Source organism: Emydura macquarii, unplaced genomic scaffold (assembly GCF_026122565.2).
Source record: "Emydura macquarii macquarii isolate MOO-44397 ecotype Brisbane River unplaced genomic scaffold, CSIRO-AGI_Emac_v2 contig_3671, whole genome shotgun sequence".
Classification (NCBI taxonomy): domain Eukaryota; kingdom Metazoa; phylum Chordata; order Testudines; family Chelidae; genus Emydura; species Emydura macquarii.
Genome location: NW_027133808.1, coordinates 11,536,940 through 11,548,130, shown reverse-complemented (window position 1 = coordinate 11,548,130; position 11,191 = coordinate 11,536,940). Strand labels below are relative to the sequence as shown.

The following is an 11,191-nucleotide window of genomic DNA, read 5'->3' as shown; positions in this document are numbered from 1 at the left end:
CTCAGAACTTCTGCCTTGCTACAGGATTCTGCCCAGCAGGGAGGGAGGGAGGGAGAGAGATCTCAGACATCAGGAAGTTTGGCCACCCCTGTTTAAGGTGCACACTGCATGTTTGCTCCCTACTACCTAAGGTAAGGGCAGAATTTGCCTACATTTGGCATTTATTTAGCTTGGAAGACTTGCTCATTAATTGTTTTTCAGCTGTGGTTTCCTGGATAACACACTGTGTTCCATACACTCATGTAGATACCTTAAGATGTATGGTGTTAATTTTGTAAGACATCAAATCATTTAAGATTCATCATAGAACTGATTATATTTCACCTCTGAACTCCTTTCTTTAAAACATAGTTTTATATATTTAAAGACAGTGCAGTCTTCAACCCAGCGCCATACAAAAACTACAGACAGACAGAAAAAGTCAGCACTTCTGGGATCTAGTTTTAGTAACAAAACGACCATAGAAGATTTTTATGTAACACTGCATAAATCCCAGACTTTCCCTTAGGCTTGCCTGCTGCCAGGCCTCCTTTCCCTTCCCCCTTATCTTCAGATGAAGTCTGATGAGCACCGCCAGCTGCAAGGAGTCAGCAGGAATTAACCTGCAGCTCTGCGCAGGTTACCTGCTGAAACAGTTGAACAACAGGAGAATCCTGACGCCTGTTACAATGATGTTCAGGTGTTTGGAATGGTAGATAAGCATGTATGTGTATGTAGATGTAAGCAAGGTCTGAGTGTCTGAGTAAAGGGGGGCACATTATTTGCATGGGCTTGGTATCTGCATGAGTACAATTAAGTACTTAGCATAATTTACCTAGGTGTGGAGCATAATGGGAGATGGTTAGCAGGGCTGGGTTTGGGTTACAAACCACTTTTGTGTTAACTGCTGGGGTAATGAAATGTTGTCCTTCAATTGTATGAACAGATGTCAGCAAAACTGTGCTTAGTCTGTTATGATAGAACACTTCACCCCAAACTAGACAGAGCTCCACAAGGGTGGCAGGCCGATGTTCCAGCCTGGAAAAGTGGAGGTGGAGGAGTCTCCTATGGGGATTGCAGGGGCCAGCGAAAGGGCTGCCCCAGGCAGGGAGTGACTCTCACCTCCCATTGTTAAAAGGTAGACTTAATGACTCACCTTGGAGTCTTTTGTCTCTTGAAAGCAGGAACATTCTCTGTATGACAGCAGAAGGTTTACCTATGAGCTGAAATCACTAAGAGCTGAAATCATTAGGAGCTGAAATCACTGAGAGCTGAACTTTGCCTGACCACTAACAGAGCTGAGTGGGCAACAGGCAACTCTGGTGGGAGGCTAGCACAGTTGGTGCCAGCCCAGGGCGGCCAGTGGTTGATGGAGGGGCCGGCACAGTCAGTGCCAGCCTAAGGCGGGCGGCGGAGGGGCTGGGCACAGTCGATGCCAGCCCAAGGCAGCCAGCGGTTGGTGGAGGGGCCGGGCACAGTTGGTGCCAGCCCAAGGCAGTCGGCGGAGGGGCCGGCACAGTCGGTGCCAGCCCAAGGCAGTCGGCGGAGGGGCCGGGCACAGTCGGTGCCAGCCCAAGGCGGAGGGGTGCCAGCCCAAGGCACAGTCGGTGCCAGCCCAAGGCGGTCGGCGGAGGGGCCGGGCACAGTCGGTGCCAGCCCAAGGCGGTCGGCGGTCGGCGGAGGGGCCGGGCACAGTCGGTGCCAGCCCAAGGCGGTCGGGGGAGGGGCCGGGCACAGTCGGTGCCAGCCCAAGGCGGTCGGCGGAGGGGCCGGGCCCAGTCGGTGCCAGCCCAAGGCGGCCAAGGGGCCGGCACAGTCGGTGCCAGCCCAAGGCGGTCGGCGGAGGGGCCGGGCACAGTCGGTGCCAGCCCAAGGCGGTCAGCGGAGGGGCCGGGGCACAGTCGGTGCCAGCCCAAGGCGGTCGGCGGTCGGCGGAGGGGCCGGGCACAGTCGGTGCCAGCCCAAGGCGGTCGGCGGAGGGGCCGGGCACAGTCGGTGCCAGCCCAAGGCGGTCGGCGGAGGGGCCGGGCACAGTCGGTGCCAGCCCAAGGCGGCCAGCGGTTGGTGGAGGGGCCGGGCACAGTCGGTGCCAGCCCAAGGCGATCGGCGGAGGGGCCGGGCACAGTCGGTGCCAGCCCAGGGCGATCGGCGGAGGGGCCGGGCACAATCGGTGCCAGCCCAGCCAGCAGTCGGTGGGAGATCGGCGTGGTCGTTGCCAGCGGTGGGGGACTCAGTGAGGCCCACAGGCGATAGGAGACAGCGGCAGTGGGGGCCTGGACAGGCCTGTGTTGGACCATTGCAGCCGACGGGGCGGAGTCACACCTGAGAGGTGGATATTGCAACTACAACGGTCAGTACAGGGGCAAGAAGGAGGGGAGAGGTGAAGGACACGCCCTGTACTCTGGGATGGGTTTGGGCCCATTGAGTTCATAGGCGAAGGACACGCCCTGTACTCTGGGATGGGTTTGGGCCCATTGAGTTCATGAACTCTGTTCGCACTGTTTCCCAAACCAGTGCGGTGTTATCTCTGTTTTGCTATTAAAAGGTTTCTTTCCACACTCAGACTCTGTGCTTGCGAGAGGGGAAGTATTGCCCTTTGGAGGGCGCCCAGGGGATAGTGTGTAATTTCCCAGGTGACTGGGTGGGGGCTCGAGCCAGTTGGTGTTGCATCATTTACAGGGACCCCTATATATAAAACCCGGCCCTTGCTGCGGCCGACTGGGTCTGGCAGAAGGGTTACATATATAAAAAATGATACCACCAGCTGAGGTTTAATGACTGCAAAAAATGACACCTCCCCCAATGGTTTGATTTTGAGAGGTGCTGAATGTCTCCTTGATAGTGCCAGACATGCCCACTGATGTAAGAGGGAGGTGAAGTACTCACCACCTTATAGCACTGGGTCCTGTTTGTGGGAAGTCCCGCTTTATGGGCCACTTCCTGCATTACTGAAGTCGAGCAGAGTTTTTCTGTTGACTTCTATGAGAGCCAAATTGTGCCCTTAATTTATACAATGTACACTGAGTTTGATACATTGGTGAATCTACAGTAGAATGAAAACTAATACTTAATTCTGTACTTTTTTTCTGTACTAGTTTGAGCATTATAAAAGTAATAACATGAGATGAGGTAAATATTCATTGTTAAAATTCCCATGGAACTCATTATAAATATGAATTATAATAGTGAAAAGTGAATGATAAATTAGACTGAAAACAAAAGTGAATATTACATGATGTTTTGTCTATGTGTTATATTTTTTATTTTAAATATGTCATCGTTGCATTTTATTTCTACTTTTTGGTTACTTTTTGACCATATTTGCAAATTTATTTACAGTGGTAAAGAGAGGTTGTGATGAACAGGCCCAGCCCTATCAAGGGGGCAAAGGGGTCATTTGCCCACCAAAAATGGTCTTTCAGGGGCCCAAAATTGTCAGAAAGGCCCAAACAGGTACAATATGTACAGTCCTCATCCTTTATATAAACTACAGAGTAGCCAATTTAGACTTTTTCCCCCCCCCCAAAAAAGACCCAAACCACTCTTAAAAAGCAAGATTTTCCAGGTGTTTAACTGAGCCATGGGTGCCATTTCAGTTTTGGTTTTTTTCCAGGTAATAACTTAGAAGTTAGATACAGTGCTTCTGTCAGCTAATTCCTACATAAAGAAAGAGGAGATATACACAAACACTATTTAAACCCATATTTTAAGCCTATAAGTAAGTTTAGAACAAATTAGGAGTTAATAAAATATTCTCAATCCCAAGACTTGAGGTATCAGTTTTGGAGTCTTAGCACAGACATCAGAAACACAAGTTTGACACTTTGTACACTAGCATTAATAGAGATAAATAAAATCTGCTTACTTTCTCGAGCAGATGCACTCTGTGTTCCTGCCATTATATATTCTATTTGTATTGTTTGTCACTCCACTAAAAATGTATTTACTTATGTCACAGGGCGCATCACTCATCTCCTCGTCACTCTGGGGATTAGCCTGAAGACAATGTCTCATGTCTGTGGCTTGCATGCCATCACTCTGTCTCTGAATCTGCCTGCAGTCCTTCTCGCAGCCTCAGGAACCACAGCACCCTCTTTGAGACTCAGTCCTCTGACTGTGTCACCATCTGTGTTTCCACCCTTCTGGGGTTAGTTTCTCAGTCCAATAATCATGTCAATTCCCCTGTGGAGAGTGGGGGCGGGGGATGATTTGCCCACTACTCTGGGTCCTGACCCAGGGACCCGACATGTAGCAGCCTCTTGCCGCAACTCTTTAATTTCTCGCAATGCTGCTATGTCTCTCTGGGTCACTTCCCCGTGGCCCTGGCACTTCCTTCTGAGGCTCAGGATGTGCAACCACCCAGTCCCAACAGCCATGCAGGAGCTACCTCTTACTCCCCCAATCGCTGCCAGCAGTTGCTCTGTCCAAGGTGCTGCAAGTCTCTCAGTCTGCTAGAGAGACAGTCCTCACTCCTTGAGCTCCTCTCATCTGAGCGTGCCTGGCCCACCTTCCTTGCTCCCTGCAGTCCTTCCCCCACCATTGGCCGACTGAGGCTATGGCTATGTCTACACTACAGCACTAATGTGCATCAGCTTAATGCGTATTTTAGAAAGCGCTTTATAGAAAGCGCTGCAGACTGTCCACACTACGGTGCTTGATCCGCTTTATTGCGTCCACACTGGAAAACCGTACTTGTAATTAGAGAGCAGTGCAATGTGGGAAGCTATCCCACAGTGCAACTAACCATAGAGGCTGTTGTGACGAGTGTCATCGTCCCAGGATGCAGTGCTGCTTCCCCCACTATCTTCTCCCCACCCCCAAGCAAACAGGAAAAGGATTTTCGTGCCATTTTTTCATTCCCCCCACCCACGATCGCCATTGCTGCAGAGACATGGAGACAGACGAGTTGTGTGCTGTGATTCTGAGCATGACAAATACAACCCGGCTTATCCTGGATTACTTTCTCAGTGAAGCAGTAAGTGAAAGTATGTTTATCACCACTGCCACTCTGCGTGCCCTGATACAGGCAATAGATACTAATAATGACCGATTGCTGCAGGCTATCACGTTTCATCTGCAGTCAGTGGACCGCAGGTTCTGGTGCAGAGAAACCAGCACAGACTGGTGGGACCGCATTGTTATGCAGCTGTGGGATGATGATCAGTGGCTGCAAAACTTTCGTATGCGGAAGGCAACTTTCCTTGGACTGTGTTCACAGCTGGCACCATCCCTGAAGCGCATGAACACTCACTTGAGACAAGCTATGACGGTGGAGAAGAGAGTAGCCATCGCTCTCTGGAAGCTGGCAACCCCTGACTGTTACCGCTCTGTTGGGAATCAATTTGGAGTTGGTAAATCTACAGTGGGAGCTGCTGTGGTTCAAGTGTGCAGTGCCATCAATAGACTTTTGCTAAAAAGGCTTGTGACTTTGGGAAACGTGCAGGACATAGTGGAGGGGTTTGCTGCGATGGGGTTCCCAAACTGCGGTGGGGCCATTGATGGGACTCACATCCCCATCTTGGCACCTGCACACCTGGCAACAGAGTACATTAACCGCAAGGGGTACTTTTCCATGGTCCTTCAGGGGCTTGTGGATCACAGGGGTCGTTTTACAGACATCTATGTGGGGTGGCCTGGGAAGGTGCATGACGCTCGTGTACTTCGTAACTCAGGGCTGTTCTCTAAGCTACAGGTGGGCACTTTCTTCCCTGACCAAAAAATTGACATTGGGGGTGTGGAAATGCCCATAGTGATCCTGGGGGATCCTGCTTACCCCTTGCTTCCTTGGCTAATGAAGCCCTACACCGGTCACCTTGACAGTGACAAGGAGTGTTTTAATAAGAGGTTAAGCAGCAGCAGAATGGTTGTAGAATGTGCCTTTGGGCGTTTAAAAGGTAGATGGAGGAGTCTCCTCACTAGGCTGGATATGAGTGAGAAGAACCTCCCTTCTGTGATATCTGCTTGCTGTGTTCTTCATAATGTGTGTGAAGCTAAGGGGGAAAGGTTCCCCCAGGGTTGGGATGTGGAAGCAGAAAGACTGGCTGCCAATTATGAGCAGCCACCTGCCAGCAGTACGCGTAGAGCTAATCGAATAGCGATTAGCATTAGGGAAGCTTTGAAAACCAGGTTCTGCAATGAGATACAGAACTAATTTATTTTCATGTATGTTCTTTGGCTTGGATGTCCCCCTCACCCAACCCCCCCCCTCTTTGATAGCTGTGCCCGGCTAATGGCACCAGAATCTGTAAGTTTGTTATTAAACACCATTTTGAAATACAGGAAAACTTTATTTCTTTACAGCCAAGTAATGGGAAAGGGGGAGGGAGGATTTCCTGCTCTATCTCCAGGGGTTGGGTGTGAGCTCGCTGGGGTGGAGGACAGCTGGGGCTGCATCCTGAGGAGTCGAGCATGAGACCTTGTGGTTGCAGGAGAGGTGGAGGGCACCACAACAGTGGTTTCTGGAGCATTCTGGAGTGTCTGCAGCGGCACCGTGCCCTGCCTCCGATCGTGACGATCCACAAGATGCCAGAGCACATCCAACTGCTCCCTCAGGACTTTCAGAACCTCTTCTGAGGTGCTGCGCACAATCGCCTGAGTTTCTCTATGACTATCTATAGCACTGCGGATAGTCTGGCTCATGCTCTGTCTCCATGTTCGTTGCTCTGTCTCTGCTGATGTTGCTACGCTCATGAGTTCAGAAAACATATCTTCTCTGTTTTTTCTTTTTTTTCTCCTAATCAGACTTAGTCTATCAGCTGCATTTCTTAAGGGTCGGTCCACTGCATAAATGTCTACAGAATGAAATAGAAAAAACAGGGTACACATATTTAGAATACTGAGTACAGCCACAGAAATGTAACAGTTTGAAAAAGGAGTGTATGGAACATAGTTTCAAAAAGTTGCATTCAAATCATCTTGCAACAAATGTAACATCACATCATTTGCTAGATACAAATTAAATATATTGCCAATTACACAAAGTTGTTTATGAAACAATGTATCTGCCCTCCCCCAGCACTCATAGCTCCACTGTGGGGAGAAGGAAAGGGAAGCTATGCAGTCCCATACCTGGCAGTTAAGAATTTGGAAAACAATGAACTAGCTAGTGGTGGTGTTGATGCAAATTACCTGCCGGGGGGAGGGGGAATCCTCCCATGGCTGTTCGCAAGAAGAATTCCTCTTGGGTGTGGCCAGCTGAAAGCGGGTAGGGCATGCCTGGGATGGCTGTGCATTGGAGCCACATGTGTAATGAGTCTGTTAGGGCTCAACAAAGAAATGTTTCTTGGGAGGGGGCCCAAAGCCTAGTCCCAGCAAGAGGGTAAGGTAGAGGTAACAGAACAACCAATGGTGAAATATGTGTCACCATTGAACTAATAAACCCTTACAGCCGTTTGTAAAAAAAATGTATAACATTGTTAATTCCTCAGTGAACTTTGCAAGGAAAAAGCCTGGCAGCCCCCTGCCCTTCCCCCCCGCCTCATGGCTCCACGGTGGGGAGAATAAAAGGGAAGGTTTGCAGTCCCATACCTGGCAGCCCCCTGCCCTTCCCCCCCCAGCAGTCATGGCTCCGTGGTGGGGAGAAGGAAAGGGAAGCTATGCAGTCCCATACTTGGCAGTTAAGAATTTGGAAAACAATGAACTAGCTAGTGGTGGTGTTGATGCAAATTACCTGCCGGGGGGGCGGAGGGGGGGAATCCTCCCATGGCTGTTTGCAAGAAGAATTCCTCTTGGGTGTGGCCAGCTGAAAGTGGGTAGGGCATGCCTGGGATGGCTGTGCATTGGAGCCACATGTGTAATGAGTCTGTTAGGGCTCAACAAAGAAATGTTTCTTGGGAGGGGGCCAGGGAGGGGGCCCAAAGCCTAGTCCCAGCAGGAGGGTAAGGTAGAGGTAACAGAACAACCAGTGATGAAGTATGTGTCACCATTGAACTAATAAACCCTTACAGCCGTTTGTAAAAAAATGTATAACATTGTTAATTCCTCAGTGAACTTTGCAAGGAAAAAGCCTGGCAGCCCCCTGCCCTTCCCCCCCTGCCTCATGGCTCCACAGTGGGGAGAAGAAAAGGGAAGATTTGCAGTCCCATCCCTGGCAGCCCCCTGCCCTTCCCCCCTCCCCCGCCTCGTGGCTCCGTGGTGAGAAGAAGCAAAGGGAAGCTATGCAATGCTAATAGGAAAGAAAACTCACCAGATGTGCCTTCCATGGGATCATTTGTGCTGTCCTGTGTGCTGGTGGACTGCTTGGGGATCAAGATTAACTCCTGTGATTCTGGGAGAAGGGACACTCCGTTCTCATGCTCCCTGCTTTCCAAAATTTCATCCTCCAAGGTTTCATCCTCATTACTCATGGACTCAGAAGCTGCGGAGGTATCAATGCTCTGTGGGGGCATAGTGGTGGGATCGCCCCCAAGAATAGCATGCACCTCATCATAGAACTTGCATGTTTTGGGAGAGGACCCAGAGCGCCTGTTTGCTTCCCTGGCTTTCTGATAAGACAGTCTCAGTTCCTTGATCTTGACTCTGCATTGATAAGCATCCCTTTGGTGTCCTTTCTCCAGCATGCCCTGGGATATCTTCCCATAAATGTCCAGATTCCTTTTGCTGGAGCGTAGCTGGGACAGGACTGTCTCCTCACCCCACAGCCCGATCAGGTCCAAAACTTCTGGTCTGCTCCATGCTGGAGCACGTTTGGGCTTTCCTTTAGCCATGCTGAAAACAGTAGCCATGCTGAGAGGAATGGGAAAGCTCTCTCCACGCTGGCAATGAAATCAACAATCAAATCTTCCCGGGGCTGCTTTGGGGGCGGGTACTGAAATGGGGCATGATGGGATACACTCCGGAGGCCAATTAATGCGCATTAAGTCAGATTGGTCCACACTTGCACTACTGTGCAGTAGCTAATGCGCTTCAGGTGCTAATCCTCTTGGCAGAGGTGGTCTTATTGCTGCGCATCAAAGTGTTCCTTAATACGCATTAACAACGTGCTAGTGTGGACGCAGTTATTATAAATGCGCATTAAGGGACTTTAATGAACAGTAAGCCGCCAGTGTAGACCAGGCCTGAGGTTCAGCCATTCAGCTTCTGCTGAAGTTAACCCTTTCTGGTCCAGTGTGGGGCAGACACTCCATCACAACTTAATTTTAACGTATGTTAAGTCTTTTTCTCTTATTAAGAATGGGAAAGTATTTTTCTAATTATTTTGGCATTTATGTTTACTGATCACAATCATGTATGCGACTCACTAACATTAGACTCCATCATTACTTTTATTTTTGTACAAATTTTGTGACGTTATTTTACAGATATAATTAAAAATAAAATTTGAAAATAAGCAAACTTTATCCGCGCAGTATCTAAAAGTTATGTGTTTAGCTAATTTTTTTTAAACGGGCACTGCCAAGGTGAGTACAAGCTTAATTTACATTCTAGAAAGATACTGTTATTTGATTGTGCCACTTTAAATAATGAGGGACAAAGCACAATATAGTAATAAAAGTAGTAACGATAATTATTCGAGCCAGGACAGGTCAGGCATTTTAGAACTCACTACTCAAAGAATTTAAACATAAGAGAAATAAAATTATGAAATGCACAGACCACTCAAACTCACAGTACTGTAATCTTCAACAAATTCTGAAGGAATAAAATTATAGAAAATATATAGATACTGTACATTTTGACAAGTACCAGGAAGTAACAACAATACTACAAGTGTATGTGAGGGAGTGAATGTGTTGGGGGGGGACTGTGAGAGAATTGTGTGGGAGAGTGTGTGTGAGCATGAGGTCTCTTTACAATGAGCCCTCAGGAGCCTCAATACTTGTTCAATACAGCTGCAGCTCCCAGTTCTGAGTCAGAGACACAAGCACAAACAGGCTCCCCATCCTCCTACCCTGGCTCAGTGGAGACCCAGTTGGGCACAGCCACCTCTAGCACCAGACAAGCTCCCCCCGCACTGGCCAGCCATGTAAAATTATAATGTGGTATGAAACTCATGTGGGACAGGTGCCCCTCTCAAATGGCACCCCAGATTGTTGTTTTGGTTTTTAATATAGTGACACCAAGGAGTCCCAAAATACCCACTTACCTCTCCAATAATTGGATCCTAGAACCAGCCCTGGTGATGAGTACAGTGGAAATAGAGAGTTGAATTGAGTGATGTTACAGATAGATGGGATTCTCTAAGAACATAACAAATGGCCATACTGGGTCAAACCAATGGTCCATCTAGCCCATGGTCCATCTATCTTCTGACTGTGGCCAGTTCCAGATGCTTCAGAAAGAGTGAACAGAACAGAGCAATTTATCAAGGAACCATCCGCTGTCATCCACTCCCAGCTTCTGGCAGTCAGAGGCGCAGGAACACCCAGAGTCTTGGCTAATAGCCATTGATGACCCTATCTTCATGAACTTATCTACTTCTTTTCTGAACCTAGTTCTACTTTTAACCTTCACAACTTCCGCTAGCAATGAGTTTCACAGGTTGACTGTGCAGTGTGTGAAGCAGTATCTCCTTATGTTTGTTTTAAACCTGCTGCATATTAATTTCATTGACTGACCATGGGTTGTGTGTTGTGAAGTGGTAAATAACACTTCCTTCTTCACTTTCTCCACACCATTCATGAGTTTATAGACCTCTATCATATATTCTTTAGTTGTTTCTCTTCTAAGCAGAACAGTTCCAGTCTTTTTAATATCTCCTTCTATGGAAGCTGCACCATATCCCTAATCATTTTTCTTGTCGTCTCTGTACTTTTTCCATTTCTAATATAGCTTTCTGATATAGGGCGATCAGATCTGCATGCAGTATTCAAGGTGTGGGTGTACCATGGATTTATATAGTGTCATTATGACATTTTCTATTTTATTATCTACTTCATTCCTATCATTCTGTTAGCCTTTGACTGCTGCTGCACACTAAACAGATGTTTTCAGAGAACTATCCATTATGACTCCAAAATCTTTCTTGAATGGTAACAGCTAGTTTTGATTCCATCACTTTGTATGTATAGTTCGGATCATGTTTTCCAATGTGCATTACTTTGCACTTATCAACATTGAATTTCATCTGCCATTCTGTTGCCCAATTACCCAGTTTTGTGAGATCCTCCTGTATTTCCTTGCAGCCTGCTTTGGATTTAACTATCTTGAATAATTTTGTATCATCTGCAGACTTTGCCACTTCACTGTTCACCCCCTTTTCCAGATCCTTAAT

General features: G+C 48.0%; 1 protein-coding gene across 1 annotated transcript; it reads right to left on the bottom strand.

Annotated features, from left to right (window-relative positions):
* Window positions 1-6,273: 6,273 nt before the first annotated feature.
* LOC137145897 (uncharacterized) lies at window positions 6,274-8,702 on the bottom strand. The gene is made up of 2 exons (XM_067536867.1): window positions 8,165-8,702; window positions 6,274-6,770 (listed from the first exon to the last, which is right to left on the bottom strand). The coding sequence occupies exons 1-2, from the start codon at window positions 8,700-8,702 to the stop codon at window positions 6,274-6,276; spliced, it is 1,035 nt and encodes a 344-aa protein (XP_067392968.1).
* Window positions 8,703-11,191: the final 2,489 nt, after the last annotated feature.